The sequence below is a fragment of the Coptis chinensis genome, chromosome 9 (genome assembly GCF_015680905.1).
Source record: "Coptis chinensis isolate HL-2020 chromosome 9, ASM1568090v1, whole genome shotgun sequence".
NCBI lineage: Eukaryota > Viridiplantae > Streptophyta > Magnoliopsida > Ranunculales > Ranunculaceae > Coptis > Coptis chinensis.
The window spans coordinates 49,002,501-49,024,540 of NC_141464.1; the positions used below are offsets into that span (position 1 = coordinate 49,002,501).

Sequence of the window (22,040 nt, forward strand, 5' to 3'; positions counted from 1 at the left end):
GTGTTGGTGGTCCTCCTGGTTTTGATGATGATCATGCTCAGGTTCGTGCTAGTGGTCAAAGTCGAGGAGGTGGTCGTGGAGATGGCAGTGGTCCGAGTCGAGTAGGTGGTGGTGGTCCTCCAGGTTTTGATGGTAATGATGTGGTTCAGTCACAACAACCTAGAGTTTCCATTGGTGGTGGTGTTGGGTCACAATGGGTGGTGACACCAAGGTCACGTTAGATCAAGGGGTGGGTCCTTAAATGCATCAAGGGTGGGTCCTAATGCAAGGGGTGGGTCCTCAATGCAGCAGTCAAGGGGTGGATCCTCACAACAATCAAGGGGTGGGTCCTCACAGCGCCCACCAAGTGGTAGGGGTGGATGCACTGTTGTTGGGTCCCAACAAGCAACTAGTGGTTCCTCACAGTGTTGTGATAAGAGAGGAGTATACTTTACTGAAGAGGATGGGTTTGACCATGCAACTCAAGACTCTGACCATGGTGCTTCAGCCCAACGAGGATCTCGTCAAAGAAAAGGTCAAGAAAGGAGAGCAGATCCAACACAGAGCACGGACTCCAGAAATTGTTTTTATGGGCAAGGGTTGTCTACTGGGGTCGAGATGTCTGTGGACTCGTTGGCGGGCCAATTTGGAGGATTGTTTTCTTATGATCAGCCTTATGGATATTCTTCTACTGGTTCAAATATGGTTGAATATTCTACAGACTCTTCATATGCGAATCCTCCATAAGAATATTCACGTTCTCAATATTATGGGAATTGGAATGATCCTCAAGCATACTCTACTGCTTCCACCTATGCTACTCCTTCGGAACAATATGCGTCCCCTTAGTCTTATGGAGATTGGAATGCTCCATCTCACGAGTATTCTACTGAATCTACATTTGTGCTACCTTCAGAACAATATGCACCTCCTCGTCATTCTTATGGAGGATGGAATGAAAGGGACCAAAGTATGGAAGATGTTTAGGCATTCTCGGACCATAGTGTGGACATGCCTCCACCAGCATGGGGAATTGTATGGGAACCTCCCAGTCGACCCATTGTTGAGGAAACTGGGTATCTGATTATTGGTTACCTTCAATTGTGTGGCAAGAACTTGGATCAGTCAGCGTATGACTTGTACGTGGAAAACTTTAAGAATTGGTTCGGCCAAACCCTCACTTGGAACCACTATTGTAATGATTTTCTTTTTGAATCTGCATTACATGGTGTCAAAGGCATACAAGAAGGTCACAAATCATTCTGGCAGTAGTCTTCTTTGTAATGGTTTGGAGTGTCAGCCTCTGTTGGTTTGGAATAAAGTTAAAGTGTTTTTGTATTGGATGTCAGTTTTTTATCATGTTTAATGGTTTGGAATGTCAGCCTCTCTGTTGGTTTTGAGTAAAGTTTGAGTCATAGTACAAAATATCGCTCTGTTTTGTGAGTTCTTTATGTCTATGGATTAGTTGTAATTGTACAAAAATATCACTCTGTTTTGTGAGTTCTTTACCACATCTTTCATTTATAACCTCTCTCGAGCTAAGAGGTAAGTGAAGATGCTTACTCGTTGTGTAATTATGACTCTGTTCACAACCTGTAACCAAAGGTCTTATAATTTGTAGTTATTTTGATTTTAGTACTGCACAAGTACTGTTGCTCTTGATTGATGCCCCTGTTACTTGCTTATCCCTTAAGGATTCTATTAGCTTATCAACCTTATTTTAATTTCTAAGAGTAGCTGTCTTGAAATCTATAGGTTTGTTTCTTAAAATCTATAGCTTGTCTTGAAAGAATTACCTTTCCAGCTCACATATGTTATTCACTTATTTGACTTGCTTTCTTCAATTCTTAATCTAGCTTGTTTATCATTTCATATGCGTTTGGAATTGTGGAAATCAACATAAGTAGAAAGTCATAACAATTTTGAAATTTTATTCCTCTACTTTGTGCCCTGAAGTGAGCTGAACCAAGTTGTTCCTTCCTCTAGTTGGCTTGAATTTGTCAATATTTGATTTGAGGGTTGGTTACTTGACTTAACTGGCACTAGTCGAGATGGTTAAGTAGCCGGTTCTACGAATCAATATATCTTTTAGTAGTTGGGTGTAGTTTTATTGGATTTCCAAGTTATGACAAGATTTAAGTTTATGAAATGTTCAAAATACAGAGGAAACTCTGCCGAAATTTTTGTAGGATTTTTTTGTCTTTGTGTAGTTTGGGTTTTGCTTAGTTGGTCTATATCACGTCCTGAGTTTTGTAATAATTGTAGATGCCACGTGTCTTTGGTATTCAGTGACTGTTTTATTGTTTGATTGTTTGATTGTTTTATTGTTATCTTCATTCTCTTATCAATTATCTCTCTGGAAATGCTAGGGCAGTGTTCTTGTGTGCGCGCATCTGTGTTAAAGATTCATACGTGAAGGAATAATCATAAGAAAAGATAGTGAAATCAGTCTCAGCAGAAAAGATGATGAAATCGGTCTTAGCAGAAAATGTCTCTGAAATCAATGAGAGTTATATTGATAAAAGCATGGGAATAATGATGGTCAATGGTCCGAACGAGATGATGGGTAAGGTTCTAGAGTTCTTGCAAGAGGCAAAGGATCCTGATCATAGAAAAGGAGAGGATCTTCTTGATTCAATGTTGTTTGTTGGGAAGTACTTGGCGGAATCACCCTTTGCCTGCATGCTAAAGCCTCTGGATCTTCTCGAGTACCTTCTTTCCATCAAGGGTGAGGATAAACCAAGACCATTCTATTTTGTTTTATTTATGCTTCCCCTATTGTCCCAAATAACAACCTCCATTGAAGGATGTAAAATCCTAGCTTCAACCAAAGGGCTGCAATATGTTGTAGATTGCCTGATCAAGATGATGGATGCGGTTTATGGCAATGATGGGGAGGATACTAGTGGGAGCATGGTTTTGGCAAGTGATGTAATTAAACACGTCCTATTGACAACTGATGAAGTGGATTGGAGTTGTGTTGGTCGTCTCCTAAAGACGTTAGAGTGTTGGATAGACTCTATAGGCGAGGCATCTATGGACATCAGGGTTGTAGGCCTTCACGCTCTCATCATGGATTCAATCACAACAGAAGATCTAATAGATCGCTTATATGATTGAATGCTCAGTGCAAGTGCAACAAGTATTGTAATATGTAGAAAAAAAATTCAAGATTCATTGTTAAAGAATGAAAAGTCAATGTAATATGTAGGAATTCTGAGGCGTATTTTTGAGCATTAGAGAGTAATTTATATTAAAAGTACGACTGTGAGGGAATAATATATTTATATATATTATGCATGTGTCCAACACGAATCAGGAAAACTCATGGAAGATCGTTACAACATAACACCTCGTCCAGAACAAGGTGACAACCTCCAGGACTCATGACAGATCGTTACAACATAACACCTCATCCAGAATGAGGTGACAACCTGGCACATGCACGCAACGGGCAGTAACACTCAACGTAGCTGTGTTAGTTAAAGTCGTAGCATCAGTCGCGCTCATGAATACACTGTCTAAAAGCTCATTTATTCTCATCAAGACAGGGACATGAGCTGACGGAGGAAAGGGGAGAAGCATTGGGTACTTACCTATAAAACAAAGGAGAGGAACTACGTCTGACTTGATTCAAGTTAATCACAAAAACTTGATATGTAGGCAGCTCGTCCCAAAGTGAGCTCAGTCAAAACTTAACCCATCACAATCTTCCCCATTATTCACACTTGTAAGGACTGATCAAATTCAACCTTTACAATGACCACATTCAAAGAAAATATAGATATTTGTCGATATTTGTGGATATTTATCGATATTTGTGGATATATGGTGATATATCTATGATATTTGCACTCAGAAATACCCACACAGTCTGTGGATATTTGGCAATATTTGGCGATATTTGTCGATATTTATCGATAAATCTCGATATATCCACGATATTTGCAGATGCCCTAATGTAATATATCCCCATGCAAGGGGATATATCCATGATACATATCCATAAATCAGAAGTCGATATTTTGCCATATCCTGATATTTTGTACTATGGTGAGAGCTACTATGGCTGCTGAAATTGCAGCTTTGGAACAAAATAATACATGGACTCTTGTTCCGTTATCTTCTCATCATAAGCCTATTGGTTGTAAATGGGTTTTCAAGATTAAATATCATTCAGATGGTTCTATTGAACATTACAAAGCTCGTCTTGTTGCCAAGGGTTACAATTATATTGAAGGTCAAGACTATCATGACACTTTTGAACACGTTGCTAAATTAGTCACTGTTCGATTACTTCTCTCCATTGCTGCTATCAAACATTGGTCTATTTATCAGCTGGATGTCCATAATGTCTTTCTCTAAGGCGATTTGGATGAAACTGTCTATATGAACTCAAGCAGGGGGAGCACAGGATCTGTCGCCTCAATAAGTCTATATATGGACTCAAGCAGGCTTCTCGGCAATGGTTTGTCAAACTATCTACCACTCTTATCACTGCTGGCTTCACTCAGTCTCGCCAAACAGGGGGAGCACAGGATCTGTCGCCTCAATAAGTCTGTATATGGACTCAAGCCGGCTTCTCGGCAATGGTTTGTCAAACTATCTACCACTCTTATCACTGCTGGCTTCACTCAGTCTAAGTCTGATTATTCTCTATTCACTAATATTTGTGGTTATAATTCTACATTTGTCCTTGTTTATGTGGACGACATTATGATCATAGGCAACAATCCATCTCTCATTCAGAACTTGAAGCATTTTTTAGAAGCAAAGTTCTATATTAAGGACTTGGGACGTCTAAAATATTCTTGGGTATTGAGGTGGCTTGTTCCAAAGAAGGATTATTTCTTACACAACGCAAATGTCTTTTGGACATTATGTTTGATTGTGGTACCACTGGTGGTCGTATTTCTGAGTTCCATATGGAACAAAACATCAACCTCCATACCGATGATGACACATTACTTCAGGATCCTACTATTTATCATCGCTTGATTGGGCGTCTCTTATATCTCACAGTTACATGTCCAGATATCACTTATTCTGTTAATTATCTCAGCCGTTTCATGCAGTCCCCACGAACTCCACATCTAGATGCTGCTTATCGTTTACTCCGCTACCTTAAAGGTTCGATCAACAAAGGGATTCTCTTATCCGCTAATAGTTCGTTACACATCTCTGGTTTCTGTGACTCTAATTGGGCTGGTTGCCCTGTCACTCATCGTTCTACTAGTGGTTATTGCAATTTTCTTGGTTCTAGCCCTATATCCTGGAAAATGAAGAAACAGAGCACTGTATCCCATTCTTCTGTTGAAGCCAAATATCATTCCATGGCTACCCTGGCGTGTGAACTTCAATGGTTGAAATATCTTCTATCTGACTTTGGCATCTCTCATCCTTCTCCGATGAACATGTTCTGTGACAATCAAGCCGCCCTCCATCTCTCTCAAAATCCAGATTTTCATGAATGAGCGAAGCACATCGAATTGGACTGTCATTTCTTACGTGACAAGATACATGCCAAGTTATTATCTCCTACGTTCGTTCCATCATCAGATCAGGTAGCTCACACCTTCACTAAACCTCTCGGCAAGGACACCTTTGTGAGATAAATTCGCAAGTTGAGAGTTCTTGACATTCACTCTCCAACTTGAGGGGAGTATTAGAAGTTGTTCTTCACGATAGAGTGCAGAGCGCACACGCGCTCTATTCAAAGCATAATTAGAGCGCGCCCATGCCTCGCATCCTGTTTAGAAACCCACCGCTTATATTTGTATAGACTCGAACCGTTTGTGTTTATTCCTATTTTAGGAACTTATAATCTTTATATAAACCATTGTAATATCTATAGAAATCAATCAAGTAAATATTCTCAAATCTCTCTCTCTAATTTATCAAAAACGGGTGATAGCTGGGTTGTTACTAGAAAGATTCGTGAAGGTGAGTTTTGCAAGGGAGACTAAAAGAGTGTTGTAGTGGTATAATCTGAGGTTTCATAGATCAATGATGAGATGGACCCAAAGCAATGCATGCTGCGGAGTGGTGGAGCACAGGATCAGTCTGAAGATACTTAGTTCCTGTACAGCAACCCTACACGTGGAGGACAGAAGGCCACGAGATGAAGAAACATATGGATGGCTGAGATGAGAGGGAATAATGATATAAAAAGAGAGAGTAGGGAGAGAGAAAGGGGGGAGGCATTATCTAAAGAGAGGCTAGACCTAGAGAAAGGAGTAAAAAAATAGAGAGTGAGGAGTGAGATACAACATTTGGCACCGTCTATGGGGAAAGAGTAAAAAGCAAAAGGGGAATGGGGCAGTAAGAAAGAGAAAGGTAGGTCGACTGCGAAGGTGGTGGTGGCACGGAGGTTGGAGGCAGAAGTTGTGAGCAATGAAGGGGGAGGTCAGAGGGAGGAGACAGAGGTGGAGTCGGCCTCGGAGGACACAAGACTGATACAGGAAGAGATCGCGAGACTGAGAGAGGAGAAGGATGCCTTGAGAAAAGAAAGAGAAGTGGCGGAGGAAGAAAGGAGAGAAGAAGGGAAAGGAGTGAGGGGTCAGAGAGCGAAGAGGAAGGGTCGGACCTCGTCGAGAATCCAGTAGCAGGTCTCACAATGGAGCAAGTGCAAGAAATGATAAACAACGATCGGGAGGCGAATCTACAACAGGCAAACACCCAAATGGGGGCGGCGAGTCAGGTGGTTGCTGGCTTGAACCGCAATCCACTAGCGGATGCGATATAGGCTTCGGAGGTGCCGAAGCGGTTCAACCAGCCAAGGTTTGAAAGGTACGATAGTAAGGGAGACCCAGCAGATCATATTCACCATTCCAGGCAACAAATGCCACTATGGTAGGAGGCGCGGTATGATGGGTTGAGGTGTATGATGTTCCCAGCTAGCCTTAAGGGGGGAGCGTCGGATTAGTATTATAGGTTGCCCTCGAAGAGCATCACTAACTTCCAAGAGTTGGAGCAAGCGTTTATAGACCATTTTATTCATCAAAGAGGCGGGTGGTGGACATCCGGCCTTGTTCAATTTCAGGTAAAGGTCATCGAAGTCGGTGAGGGAGTATCTGTGTCGCTTCAAGGCTGAGACCTTGAAGGTGGGTAATTTGGATGAAAGGACGGCAGTGATAGCGTTTGAAAGGGGGTTCGCGACCAGGAACAGGGGTCCATTAATCCATGGCAAATAATGAGATTGCAACCTTGCATGAGTTGTATTCGCGGGTGGAAAAGTACATTAGATATTAGGATATAATGCAGAAGGAGTCAAAAAGGTCAGCGAAGGCAGTGTCGTCTGTTGAAAAGGAGGGGGATCGCGGGAAGACAGAATCGTCGGATAGAGGCAGCAGAGGGTACCGCGGATACTCATCGTGCCCGGAAAGAGTAGAGAGGGAGCGCGGAGAGAACAAAGGGAAAGAAAACCATATCGCGAGACTGAACATATGCCTTTGAACAGGCCGTTGAGTGAGATATTGCCACTGATAAAGAACGTCCAGGGGTATGAAGGACCGTGGAGTACGCCGATTGAAATGCCAAACAAGCCGTACTGTGGGTACCACCAGGTACGCAACCATGAGACTAATGATTATTATGTATTAAAATGGTTGGTTCAGAGGTTGGTGGAGAAGGGGATGATGAGAGGAGTTTGTAGCGGGGGTTCCGAATGAGGAGCCGGGACCAGCTCAAGGGAGGATATTGGGAACCATTAATGTGATTTTCAGTGGGGAAGTTCTGAGCCATAATGCGCATAGAGGTAAGGTGAGAAGGACGACAAGTATACATCAGATCAATGAGTCTACCAAAGGTCCATAGTCCAGTGTAGTGTCAGCAGAGGGAGGGGATATGATTGTGTTTTCCTGCATGGACCTTAGAGCTGTCGATACTCCCCATGAGGACGGCGCTGGTAATTACCGTGGGGATGGGCAATTATATGGTCAAAAGGGTGTTGATTGATTGTGGAAGTGCAGTGGACTTGCTATTCAGGGGAGCTTTAGATGAAATGAGAATTGACCCGGGGCAGCTTAGGCCACCGCGGTCCAACTTGTATGGGTTTAATGAGAGTGTCACGGAACCTATGGGAGAACTTCTGCTGCCTGTGAAGACAGGTCCGGTGACTGTGTTCTCTCGATTTATGGTGGTAGATGTCAACTCCCAATACAATGCGATATTGGGGAGGAGGTGGATCCATGAGATGAAAGCGGTGCCTTCGACGTACTATCAGGTGATTCGATTTCCGACATCAATGGGAATGTATGAGGTCTGCGGTGATCAAGTGGCCTCTAAGAATAGCCATCAGGATACTGTTAAGAGGACGGTCCGTGGACATGGAGGAGATTTGCCTAACCCTAGGAAGAGGCAAGCATAGCAAATATAGTGTGCCGCCTTGGAGGCAGAGAGGTAATAGTGGGACTGAAGACCCTGGACAAGGTGGAGATAGTGAACCTAGGGGTGGGAGAAGAAGAAAAATTTACATCAATGGGAGCCAATCTTCCGGAGGAATGGAAGAGCAAGTTGATACAGTGTTTGTCAGGGAATCAAGATGTTTTTGCATAGGGGATAGAGGATATCACAGGGTTGGACCCCGACTTCGCATGCCACCGTCTGCATATGAGGGAGGGTGTTAAACCAGTAAGGCAGAAGATGAGGAGTGTGAGGCTGAAGTATGCAGAGGGGATCCATGAGGAAGTGGCCAGGTTGAAAGGAGCGGGGATTATCAGAGAAGTGGAGTTCACAGACTGGTTGTCCAATGTAGTTGCGGTATAGAAGAAAAATGGCAAGGTTCGAATGTGTGTGGACTTTACGGATGTTAACTTGGAATGTCCTAAAGACAGTTAGCCTATGCCGCGAGTAGATGAGCTAGTAGATAGAACCGCATGGTACAAAGTGTTTTCATTTATGGATGCTTCTATGAGGTACAATCAAGTGGCAATGTATGGAACGGACCAAGAAAAGACATCCTTCGTGGTGGAAGGGGGGACCTACTGTTATACGAGAATGCTCTTTTGGTTAAAGAACACGGGGGCTACCTTCCAATGTTTGGGGGAGAAGATGTTTGAGAACAAAATTCGAAAGGGAATCGAGATATATATAGATGATATGGTTGAAAAGAGTATGATAGAGGAAGAGCACTTGGCAGGTTTAAGGGAGACATTCGGTATACTGCGAGCTCACAATTTGAAGCTCAATCCGGAAAATTGTACGTTCAGAGTAACCACTGGAAAATTTCTAGGGTATATTGTTACACACCAGAGAATAGAGGCTAATCCCGAACAGATAAGATCCTTGGTGGAAATGCCTTCACCTCAGACTGTCAAAGAGGTACATCGACTAGCAGGAAGGGTCGCGGTGGTAAACAGATTCATTTCAAAGTCGTCTGATAAATGCCAGCCATTCTATCGTTTGTTAAGAAGCACCACGGATTTCTCATGGACGGCGGAGTGTGAGAAGGCATTTAAGGAATTAAAGAGGTATCTCGGGGAGGCTCCATTATTGTCGTGGCCTGAACTAGGAGAGAAACTGTACTTATATTTGGGGGTTACAGAGTACGCGATCATCTCGGTCCTCATCCGTGTTGTGGATAAGATGGAAAAACCGGTGTACTTCCAGAGCAAAACCTTGTTGGATGCTGAGATGAGGTACATCCGAGTGGAGAAGTATGCTTTGGCACTAGTATTCTCAGCTTTGAAGCTGAAGCCATATTTCGAGGCACATGCGGTGGTGGTGGTGGTGACAAATTTGCCCTTCAAACAAGCCCTGAAGGCTGAGAAGTCTGGAAAAATGCTGAAATGGGTCGTGATGTTAAGTTCATATGAAATCCAATATCATATAAGGATAGCGGAGAAAGCGCAGGCAGTCGCAGAGTTCTTGGCAGAATTCCCAGCCGAGGATCCCATATGGGGGGAAGAAATGGTCCTAGAACCCGAACGAGAAGTAGAGCAGGATCCCTTAAACCCATGGGACGAGAGGAATGGGTGGAGAGTGTTTGCGGATGGGTCTGCAATGGATGTAGACAGCGGAATTGGGATGGTGCTAGTTACGCCGGAGAACAACATAATAGAACAAACCATGAAGCTGGGGTTCGCGGCATCTAACAATGAGTCGGAGTATGAGGCAATGATAGCGGGTTTAAGAATGGCTGAGGGTTTGGACGTAAAGGAGCTTACACTATATTCAGACTCGAATCTGGTGGTGTGCCAGCAAACGGCGGTTTTGCAGCTAGGTGTCTGCGGATGGCGAGATACTTGGAGGTTGTGCATATGTGGGCTGCAAAGTTCACGAAAGTCAGATTCGTACATTTGAATCGCAGGGAGAATTGGCATGCAGATGCCTTGGCGTACGTGGCCGTGACCATGCCTAGGTCAGAGGAAAGAACAATCAAAGTGGGGAGGTTGGCCAGACCGAGCACTGAGGGATCGGTGGAAGTGATGCATACCGAAGCAGAAGATGATGGATGGATAGAGACCATCAAGCGCTTTTTGGCTGGACAGGAGGTGAGTGAGAAAAAAGAAAGGAGAAGATTGGAACAGGCTTCGCAAAAGTATACACTGATGGATGGGGAGTTGTACAGAAAAAATTTCAATAGGCCTTTATTGAGATGTCTGGGGCTGAAGCTGGCATAGGAGGTGTTGGCAGAGTTACATGAGAGGGATTATGGAAGTCACTCAGCGGGAAGGACCACGACACATCGGCTAATAACATATGGGTACTTTTGGCCGCACATGAAGAGAGATGCTGTGGAATTTTCTAAGAGATGTGAGAAATGTCAGAGGTTCGCCCAGTTAATATTCGCTCCAGCCGAGCCGCTGCACAATATGTCTAGTTCATGGCCATTCGCGATGTGGGCCTTGGACATTGTACGCCCGCTGCCCATGGCAAGTGGCAAGAGGAGGTTCATGTTAGCTGCCATGGACTATTTCACAAAGTGGATTGAGGTTGTACCACTACAACAGGTGAAGGAGGCTCAAGTGATCAAGTTCCTATGGGAGAACATTATATGTCGGTTTAGATTACCATATCCTATCATCGCGGACAATGGAACCCAGTTCACAGGGTCCAAGGTGAAGGATTTTTTACAAGCCTTTAATGTGAAACAAGGATTCTCGGCCCCATACAACCCCGAGGGTAATGGACAGGCCGAATCCTCCAACAAAACCATATTAAACAACCTCAAGAAGAAACAGGAAGATAAAAAGGGGGCGTGGGCCAATGAGTTGAACCATGTGTTTTGGGCATACCGAACTACACCACGGACCACCACCAAGGAGACTCCATTCTCGTTAACATATGGCGTGGAGGCAGTGATACCGTCGAAAATGGTGGTGGCCACAACCCGCACAAGGGCTGTCGAACAGGGGTTGAACTGGGGCATATTGTCTAGGGACTTGAATTTAGCTGAAGAAAGGAGGGATTCCGCGTGCATAAGGCTGGAAGAGTATCATCGATGCCTTCAAAGATAGTACAACAAGAGGGTTAAGCCGCGGCGATTCAAAGTGGGGGATTCAGTGCTTCGTAGGGTAACCCCCAACACTAGGAAAGCGATTGAGGGGAAGTTAGGTCCGAACTAGGAGGGGCCCTATGTTATGGTGGATACAGGAGGAGCAGGCACCTACAGGTTGAGAACCATGGAAGGAAAATTGATTGAGAGACCTTGGAACGTGAGACTGTTGAAGAAATTTCATGAGTACGTGAATGTAATGAAAGACTTAAGTTATTTGTAAATATATAATACCATTGATAAGCACCCAAAACTGTAATATGAAACCCCATTGAGACATAAATTTGGTTAACTATGTGTTTAATAATCATGAAATGAGTATATTTTTGTACTTTTGCAGGTATTCGCAGTAAACATGAAAATATTGATTAAACCTGCATTAAAGCACGGGGAACGATGTATATATGAATTCTTCCAAATCATCCATGTCAAGCTTAACAAATTCGCACAGAAGCATCAAACTTTCGAAGCTCCTACCTCTTGAACCAGGACTCCGAATGCGGGAAGTGAGCTACTCAGACAATCAGGGCGATGAACTCTACGCATAGGCAAGAAGTTGTAAAATTGCCAAAAACCAGACCGCCACTGGACTGCACGTGGATCCACTATGCGGGCCGCAAGATTTGATGAGTCATCATACAAGTCAAGACAAAGGTGCAAATAATTGGTGCAAAAGTAACACCTTTCATGTAGTTAATAAAGTTAGATGAGATTAGGTGTTAATAGTGAAAAAAGATAGGTGTCACTTTGTTGTGGGTTGTGTGGTTAAGAAGGAAGTAAGTATGGTTTGGTATTTCACGTGGGAGGAAAGGAGATATCTCTCAAATGGAGAAGAAAACAAAACAAGGGGGGGGGGGGGACACTCCATTTACTCCCTTGACTTCTTTTCCTTTACCATGCATTATTTTAGTTCCTTAGTCTTAGTTTTTATTTAGTTTTTAGTTTTTAGAAAAGAAAGCTTGTAATAGTTTTAATGGAAGAAACTTTGTATTCTTCTAGTTCAAAATAAATCTAAATGCAAGTGAGTTCATATATATATTTTCTTCTTCTTTTTGTTCTCTCTCTCTCTTTGATATTTATATTATGCACTTTTTTTCTTTTATCCCAAGGATCATGAACTAAACCTTCCCTTTGTGGGGGCTTAATGATGCATGCTCATGTGAGGGATAACCTTTGTTATTTGATTTTAGTAAGTTTGTTTAGGAAGAACAACTAGACCTACATCCTATCCCAAAATGGTAGTTGGTGTAAAGTCTAGTTATGAATCAAAGTGATGAGCTTAGAGATAAGCCATTGCTTTGGTTCTAAATACTAGCATGTATGATCTTAGAGATAAGTCATAGTGTTAGGGATCAAGTTAATCTTTTTTTAGGACTTGTCTATGAGTTCTAGGAAGATTAAGATGCAAGAACTTAAAATCACACAATAAAGGTTATCTTCACATGAGGAAAATTAACTCTCCACTTTTGTCTTAGTCAATTTTTTTACCTTGTCTTAGTTGCATGTTTACGTAACTTAATGTTTTCATTTTTTGTGCATTAAAAGAAACCAAGTAGTAGTATTAATACAATTATAGCTAAACTTACTCACTAGTTTCCTAAAAGAGTAAAACCAAGTTGTAAGTGGTCCTAGAATTTAGGTTGGTTCGAATCCCTACTCAAAAACTATATGCACACGAAGATCGTGAGTAAGGACTTATCTTTGAATTCGCACTTTGTCTAATAAGAGATTCAAATCTCTAAGATACGCAAAAGGTGAACATTAACCATAGCACTTTTGAGGGGGCAATATTGCTTTGAGTTTCGAGTTAGCGTCAGGACGGAGACTGCGAGGGGGATGAACCCTTCGTGGACAAGAGGTCTAGATCGAGTCGGGGCAAGAGGAGTCTCCTCATTCACGGACGAGAGGTCCAATCACCAGCGGGGGCAAGACGAGTTGTCCCTCCTCGGACATGAGGTCTGAGGCGAACTAGGGGCAAAGTTAGTTGCCCCTTTCATGGATGTGAGGTCTGAGTAGAGAAAAAGGGCGGGGTGCAAGACGAGTTACCCCCCTCGCCTCTTAAGGCAAAGAACACAGTACAATCTCCCTAGTTGGTAGAGCCCTGGAAGCTCATAAAACATATCTAAAAGTAACATGAGAGAATTTACATTGCATCAAAAGAGTTAAACACAGAAGAGAGACAGCGGTGCGAGAAAAGACCAAAAAACTTGACACTTCCTTAATACATTGTGACACAATGGATTAACATACAAAAATGTGCAACATTTTAACAAGTGCAGAGATCACAGTCAAATACAAAAGATGGGGCAGTGGTTAAACACTTTCAGAGATCATGGCGTCCGCCACATCCTTAATAACCGCATCAACAGCGGTCTCAATAGCCGCAGATACAACGGCAGTGAGAGTTCCAGGTTCTGAGTCCTCAGCAGGATGGATGGGCCCCTTGGGTGCTAAAGCCACCGCTGACCCATCAGTGGGGGCAGGTTGTTCGGGAAGCAGACGACCCTCTTTGATATGGTGGTCATGTTATTGCTTGATCTTTTTGGCCACCCGCTTGTCGGCCAGAGATTTGAAGCGCTCTTGAAGCTAGTCCATGTCCGCCTCATGCTGTTTGAGAAAAGCCACGGTAGCATCCTTGTGCTGCTGAGAGAGGGTGGCCAGAGCTTCGGTATGCTACTGGAGGAGGGCCTCTCGCTGATTGCTTAGGAGATCATTGACCGTGTCCATGTAGGCCTAGTGGGAAGCCTCAGCATAATGGAGCTCGTCCTGAACCTTAACCTTATCCTGGGCAGTGGCTTCTAGGTCCCGTTTGAGTTGAGCACAGGTTTCCTCCAGTGTGTCCACCTTAGAGCGGGCGCCAAATAGGTCGCAGATCATATATGAGATGTCCAAGCTCACCTAAGAAGATGAGAGGAGTTACACAATTGAGAGTAAAGACAAAAATAGAAAGGAGGGTGAAAGGGAAGAGCACCTTCTCCCAGCCGGTGTAGAAAGAGGTCCGGTGGTGATGAAATGAGCCTTCTTCTACATATGATATGTCCTTAGGGAGGTGGGACCCATAGAACAGAGCAGAAGCCACCGCGGGATTATCCAAGGCCGAGTCATTAACATTGACAATACGGTTGCGGACCTTGAACGTGGGCCGAAAGGCAGGAGGGTTTTCCTCGGTTTCTTTCCCAAGCCGCTGCATATGGCGAGCAGGAGGAGCAAGAGTGGTGGGAATGGAAGCCTAGACGGTGGAGACCGGTTCATCGGACGCAGAGGTCCGCGGACGCTTGTAAAGCAATCCAGATTGAGAAGGGGGAGGGGCAGTAGGGGGGACTTCAATTACCACATCATCATCAGAGTCGCTGTCAAATAGCTTCCTCTTAGAGACGTTCATATCAGAGCAGGAGGAGTCTGCGGTAGGAGAGTGAGTGGAGTGGTATTGGTCCTCCCAGGTGGTTAGCGACTGATAAGAGCGAGATGTGGGGCGGACAAAGGAAGAAAGAGGAGTGGGACGCACTGGTCTGCTAGTGTTAGTGGGAGGTGATCGATGCTTTCTAGTGCGAGGCCTGGGTGCTGGAGGAGAATCCCGAGGTTTGCGCTCTTTGGGGGGAGGTGGGCGGTAAAATGGGCCGTTGTATGTACCGATGGTTTGCAGTTGAGGGTCTGACAGTAGTGGAGTGCAAGTGTGAGGGTCGACTCCAAGTACTGCGGTTTGAGAGGGACCTAAATCGTGGAGTTTCTGGAAGATGGAAGAGCTCATGCCAGCATAAATTCCCGACTTCGAATCCGGCCTCCAACCTGAACAGAAAAAGAAAACCAGAATATTAGGGTTCATTCAGCGAACTAAACATATAAGGGGAGAAATGCAAGGGGACTCACCGCTCGATAGAAAGGCAAGATGATTTAGAGTCAAGTCAGGGGGGAGATCCGCAGATAGGAAGTTCCCAGATATGTACAGCGGATAATGGTGCCACGTTTTGTCGGAAGAGGAGACGCGGAGTACGAATGACAGTTTCTTAGGGTGAACACAAAAAGAATGATAACCTACGCTGACATCTTTGGTGCTTTTCTTTATATAATAATGAGCGACCATGTCGCGGCATGTTATTTTGGGTACACCGGAGATATTGTAGTGGTTCGTGGCGTACATAACTCGCCAAAGATTATCGATGCCCTGACAAGGAGGGATATTGAAGTGATTGCATACCTCGACATCTAAGAGAGTTAAAAGGAAGCGAAGGACGACGACGATCTACCCGACCGTGGCTACAAGATACCCCGGCTTGTAGGGGACTAAGTGGGGGAAGTAGGTGAGGTCAGGCACGTGTTCCAGGATGACATCAGCAGGGATGCCGTAAGCGGCCTTGACCGCTTCTAAATTAGGTCTACGACTATGCGACGACGGGGGAGGTAGAGCAAATTGCTGCCCTGAGATGGAAGGGGCCTTGGAGGGGTCAAGGGGAGGGGCTGAGTCCACCGTATTAGAAGGGGAGGAGCACGAGTGGCCGGAATCGGAGTCCGACATCAGAATGAGACATCAAAGGAGAAGATGGGCAGTTTTAAGAAAAGGGAAAGAGAAATCGGAGTAATGCGACTAAAGAAAAACAGTAGAAGAGAGATATCTTGGGTAGAAGACCAACCTGTGAATGCTAAAATTAGCCCGGTATTGGAGCGCAAGTAGCAAGAAACACCAACCGGAGATACGAGGGGGAAAGGAGGAGGAGATGGGAAGCAAAAAGCAAGAGAAAGAGTATGAATGGGAGAGGAGGAAGTTTGAGTGGGGTCTTATAGGGAGAGGGGTAAAACCGTAAGTTGAAGGTGCTAAAATCGAGGATACACCAAAAAGGACCAGCCGCAAGGCGACACGTGGATGCACAAAAATCGAAGCGGCACTGAGCCTTTGCGCGTGTTGGACGCATGTGGCTCAAGTTATAGTGTGGGTGCAAGGTATCACGGATGACAAGGAAGGAGAGCGAATGGACTCTCGAGCCCCCGATGGCATGCATATCGCGACCCCGAGAGGGGGCATCTGTAGTGGTACAATTTGAGGTGTCATAGATCAATGGTGAGATGGACCCGAAGAAATGCATGCTGCGGAGCGGTGGAGCATAGGATCAGTCAAAAGATACTTAGTTCTGTACGCAACCCTACACGTGGAAGACAAAAGGGTGTGAGATGAAGAAACATATGGATGGCTGAGATGAGAGGGAATAGTGATATAAAAAAGAGAGTAGGGAGAGAAAGGGGGAGGCATTATCTAAAGAGAGGCTAGGCGTAGAGAAAGGAGGAGAAAAATAGAGAGTGGCGAGTGAGATACAACAAGTGTATATCGTGTGTGTTTCGGCTATGGATTAGAATTATCCAATATTAACAAATAACAAGTATGGCGTGAAACGATCAACCCCTCGTGGGGGAAGATCGAAAAAGGAGAGATTGTCTTAAGGAGAAACATATTGAGAATTGAAGAAAGGGGGAGGAACACACAACGGGACAAGGACATGCAAAGCAGATCAAAATATTTTAAGACCCTAAACCAAAAGCCCTCATAGTGTCAATCTATTATAAATTTGTAATGATACTATTTTTGTTTATCGTAATAATAAAATTTACTTATGCTTGATAATCCACGACGAGGGAATTCTGAAGTTTTCACTTGCGGAAAAGATAGAAGAAATCGATGATAAAAAGATGTTGCTAGTTCTCAACGTATATGAAGGAAATGTGAGGAATTATTATAAACTTTTCATTTTTAAGGTTCAAGTTATTCCAGGGGAGGAGAGGAACATAGTTAAATGGACAGTGGAGTATGAAAAGGAAAATGAGGACATGCCTGATCCACATGATTATATGGACCTGTATTCTGTGGAGAATGACAAGTTGGATGCCTACCTTGTTTCCAAATGCCTTAACTAGTTTTGTTGGATCGCTTATTTCTCAAGGAGTGGCAGTACCCTTAGGCACCCTGTTGGACCTATCTACTTTGTAGGGGAGTAATATCCTCATTAAGGAATATTGCACACGCGCGAAGCATAAGCGAACTCAAGACATCGACCTCTAAGACCGATCTGTGAGCAGCTCCCTTCATGTAGGTGGTATGCTTAAGCTCGTTCAAGAATATCTCAAGACGAATAAATGACTGGAGACAGAACGTCTCAGATAAAAACACCACCAAATGTAATCATCACTAAAATCTTACCTTTACATCCCATCACCGGGAAATATGGACTACCGCACCAACTCCCAATCAGCACACAACTCCTACTAAAACCAACCTAACACACATTCATAATCTCCACCCTACATATGTACAAGAGAGTACACGTGTCTTAAGGATCAACACTCCCTTAGGCCTATAAATACCACCTATTTGAACTACGTGAGACACGATTCTTCTCTCCCTTAAAATCAAGAGAGGATCGTAGGAGGGCTTCGCTTCATTAGCTTAACTTCGGTCTCTCCAAAACCCAAACCCATCTTCCTCTCTTCCATTGTATGTAAAGAAAAACCAAAACCCACCTTTACATTGGCGCCGTCTGTGGGGATCCACGTGCCAAAAAGCGATCCAGGTCGCTTGCACCAAAGGCAGGTAACAGACCGGACAACAGCAGAGAGTTCGCTGTCCTGACACACTCCCCCAGTTACATACTGGACAAGATCCAGCGAGCCTCATATTTCCGACCAGATGTGAGGCAACCAATAGATCGACCTGACAAGCCCTACTGCGTATTCCACAAAGCAAAATGCCACGAAACCAATGCGTGCTGGGGGCTTAAGCACTATCTCCAGGACCTCGTGGAAGCTGGTCATATAAAACAGTACACCAACATTCGGCGGAGACTTGCACCATAAACTTATGGCTCACCGATGCAGCGGTCGATCTCTACCGCCGCCATAACCACCAAGAGGTTCAAGCTTCGCCCTCAAAGTAGAGGGCGTCCCGAGACCGTTCTCTCCATCTGCTGAAAAGACACTTTCTCGACGGTCAGCGACAATGCTAGAACCATTCATATGATTACTTTCCCGGATGATTCGTAACCTCCTCTAGAAAGAAAAGCGTGGTAATGCGTTTTCTTGAAGTGTATCATTTCACTCCACAGGAAGCACATGCCCCCTTGGCTTCAGAGTCACAACATAGGAGATATCATTTTCACGAGGCCGACCTCAACAAAGATCCGCCTCCCTCACAACGACACACTTGTCGTCCATGTCAAGATTAGCGGGCCGGTCAATGGCGTCGCCCCGATCGACCACAGGAGTTCGATGCGACATTTTGTTCTACCACACCATTCAAGAGATGAGCTTACCCAAATCAGTCCTCAGAGATCCGATTGCCCCCCTTTACGGGTTCAATGGCTCCAGGGCCGACCCCGTTGGTGACATCATACTCCCAGTATCGGTAGGGTCTAGAGAAGACGAAGTCAGCTTCTACACGCTTCAACGTTCTAGACATCAAGTCATCCTACAATGCCATACTAGGACGGCGTTGGATCCATCAAATGCAAGCTGTACCATCAACATTACATCAAGTTCTCCATTTTCCAGGCCCTAGAGGAATGATGGAGCTTCGCAGCAATCATCTCAAAGCGTATCATTGTAATCAAATCCTATCAGCAAGCAAGACCGCCAGTGTACCAATCCACACAAAGCACGAGCCTACCAGTTATACAATAGCGAACGACTTAGTTCGGAGTCAAAGTCAAACTGTTGAAGACGGCCGGAGTCTCGGCAAAGAAAACCTTATTTCATGTTGGGCCGCCAAGAATCGCTCGATGGTCGTTACTTCACCAGCCAAGACCTCATACGTCAATCCAGTATCTGTCGTTCCATCGATCAAAGCCCGGAGGAATTACGCGCATCGAGATATTGTCGTGCCACCATTTCACGACCGGAAGGCGCACCATCAAGTATCATGCAACCAGCCCGGTTCGAGAGATCCGCCTACCTCTGTTGTTATGACCCGCAGAGGCCACCCGGCTGTTGTTATGCGTCGCCAAAAATTGGCTCCAGCCTCGGTTGTCAATCACACCGTCTCACCAGGCGATAAAGCATTCCAGAGTAAAGACAAAAATAGAAAGGAGGGTGAAAGGGAAGAGCACCTTCTCCCAGCCGGTGTAGAAAGAGGTCCGGTGGTGATGAAATGAGCCTTCTTCTACATATGATATGTCCTTGGGAGGTGGGACCCATAGAAGCAGCGTAGCCACACCCAAGGATTATCCAAGGCCGAAGTCATTAACATTGACAATACGGTTAAGTGGACCTTGAACGTGTAATAAAGGCGTGAGGGTTTTCCTGGGGTTTCTTTCCCAAGCCGCTGCATATGGCGGCGGGAGAGGAGCAAAGGGCGGGAATGGAAGCCTAGACGGTGGAGACCGGTTCATCGGACGCAGAGGTCCGCGGGCTTTGTAAAGCAATCCAGATTGAGAAGGGGAGGGGCAGGGGGGACTTCCATTACCACATCATCATCGAGTCATTGCCCAAATAGCTTCCTCTTAGAGACGCTCATATCGAAAGCAGAGGAGTCCGCGCGGGTAGAGAGTGAGTGGAGGGTATTGGTCCTCCTGTGTGGTTAGCGATCGATAAGAGCCGAGATGTGGGGCAGACAAAGGAAGAAAAGAGGAGTGGGACGACTGGTCTGCTAGTGTTAGTGGGAGGTGATCGATGCTTTCTAGCGCGAGGCCCTGGTGCTTTGGAGGAGAGTCCCGAGGTTTCGCTCTTTGGGGGAGGTGGGGCGGTAAAATGGGCGTTGTATGTACCGATGGTTTTGCAGTTGAGGGTCCGACAAGAGTGGAGTGCAAGTGTGAGGGTTTAACTCCGGCATTTGCGGTTTGAGAGGGACCTAAATCGTGGAGTTTCGGAAGATGGAAGAGCTCATGCCAAAGATAAATTCGACTTGAATCCGCCTCCAACCCGAACAAAAAGAAAACCAGAATATTAGGTTCATTCAGCGAACTAAACATATAAGGGGAGAAATGCAAAGGGACTCACCGCTCGATAGAAAGGCAAGATGATTTAGAGTCAAGTCATGGGGGAGATCCGCAGATAGGAAGTTCCCAGATATGTACAGCGGATAATGGTGCCACGTTTTGTCGGAAGAGGAGACGCGAGTATGAATGATGTTTCTTAGTGGTGAACACAAAAAGAATGATAACCTACGCTGACATCTTTGGTGCTTTTCTTTATATAATAATGAGCGATCATGTCGCGGCATGTTATTTTGGGTACACCGGAGATATTGTAGTGGTTCGTGGCGTACATAACTCGCCAAAGATTATCGATGCCCTGACAAGGAGGGATATTGAAGTGATTGCATACCTCGACATCTAAGAGAGTTAAAAGGAAGCGAAGGACGACGACGATCTACCCGACCGTGGCTACAAGATACCCCGGCTTGTAGGGGACTAAGTGAGGGAAGTAGGTGAGGTCAGGCACGTATTCCAGGATGACATCAGCAGGGATGCCGTAAGCGGCCTTGACCGCTTCTAAATTAGGTCTACGACTACGCGACGACGGGGGAGGTAGAGCAAATTGCTGCCCTGAGATGGAAGGGGCCTTGGAGGGGTCAAGGGGAGGGGCTGAGTCCACCGTATTAGAAGGGGAGGAGCACGAGTGGCCGGAATCGGAGTCTGACATCAGAATGAGACATCGAAGGAGAAGATGGGCAGTTTTAAGAAAAGGAAAGAGAAATCGGAGTAATGCTAATTAAAGAAAACAAGTAGAAGAGAGATATCTCGGGTAGAAGACCAACCTGTGAATGCTAAAATTAGCCCCGTATTGGAGCGCTAAGTAGCAAGAAACACCAACCGAGATCTGAGGGGAAAGGAGGAGGAGATGGGAAGCAAAAAGCAAGAGAAAGAGTATGAATGGGAGAGGAGGAAGTTTGAGTGGGGTCTTATAAGGAGAGGGGTAAAACCGTAAGTTGAAGGTGCTAAAATCGAGGATACACCAAAAGGACCACCATTAAGGGCGACACGTGGATGCACAAAAATCGAAGCGGCACTGAGCCTTTGCGCGTGTTGGACGCATGTGGCTCAAGTTATAGTGTGGGTGCAAGGTATCACGGATGACAAGGAAGGAGAGCGAATGGACTCTCGAGCCCCCGATGGCATGCATATCGCGACCCCGAGAGGGGGCATCTGTAGTGGTACAATTTGAGGTGTCATAGATCAATGGTGAGATGGACCCGAAGAAATGCATGCTGCGGAGCGGTGGAGCATAGGATCAGTCAAAAGATACTTAGTTCCTGTACCGCAACCCTACACGTGGAAGACAAAAGGGTGTGAGATGAAGAAACATATGGATGGCTGAGATGAGAGGGAATAGTGATATAAAAAGAGAGAGTAGGGAGAGAGAAAGGGGGGAGGCATTATCTAAAGAGAGGCTAGTCGTAGAGAAAGGAGGAGAAAAATAGAGAGTGACGAGTGAGATACAACAAGTGTATCTGTGTGTGTTCTGGCTATGGATTAGAATTATCCAATATTAACAAATAACAAGTATAGCGTGAAACGATCAACCCTCGTAGGGGAAGATCGAAAAAGGAGAGATTGTCTTAAGGAGAAACATATTGAGAATTGAAGAA

The 22,040-nt window shown here is 45.0% G+C and overlaps 1 protein-coding gene and 1 long non-coding RNA gene across 3 annotated transcripts in view; both read left to right on the forward strand.

Moving 5' to 3' along the window:
- Nucleotides 1–3,205, forward strand: part of LOC147476446 (uncharacterized) — a 10,256-nt gene extending 7,051 nt beyond the window's left edge. Inside the window, exon 3 of one of the 2 annotated variants that reach the window (XR_015207888.1) lies at nucleotides 2,349–3,205. This is a non-coding gene — a long non-coding RNA (uncharacterized LOC147476446). The remainder of the gene's footprint in view (nucleotides 1–2,348) is intronic. The other variant, XR_015207889.1, reaches the window with a different exon arrangement.
- A 4,707-nt stretch (nucleotides 3,206–7,912) lies between these two features.
- On the forward strand, nucleotides 7,913–8,347 carry LOC147476447 (uncharacterized). The gene has a single exon (XM_086585734.1). The coding sequence runs from the start codon at nucleotides 7,913–7,915 to the stop codon at nucleotides 8,345–8,347; it is 435 nt and encodes a 144-aa protein (XP_086441860.1).
- The last annotated feature ends 13,693 nt before the right edge of the window (nucleotides 8,348–22,040 follow it).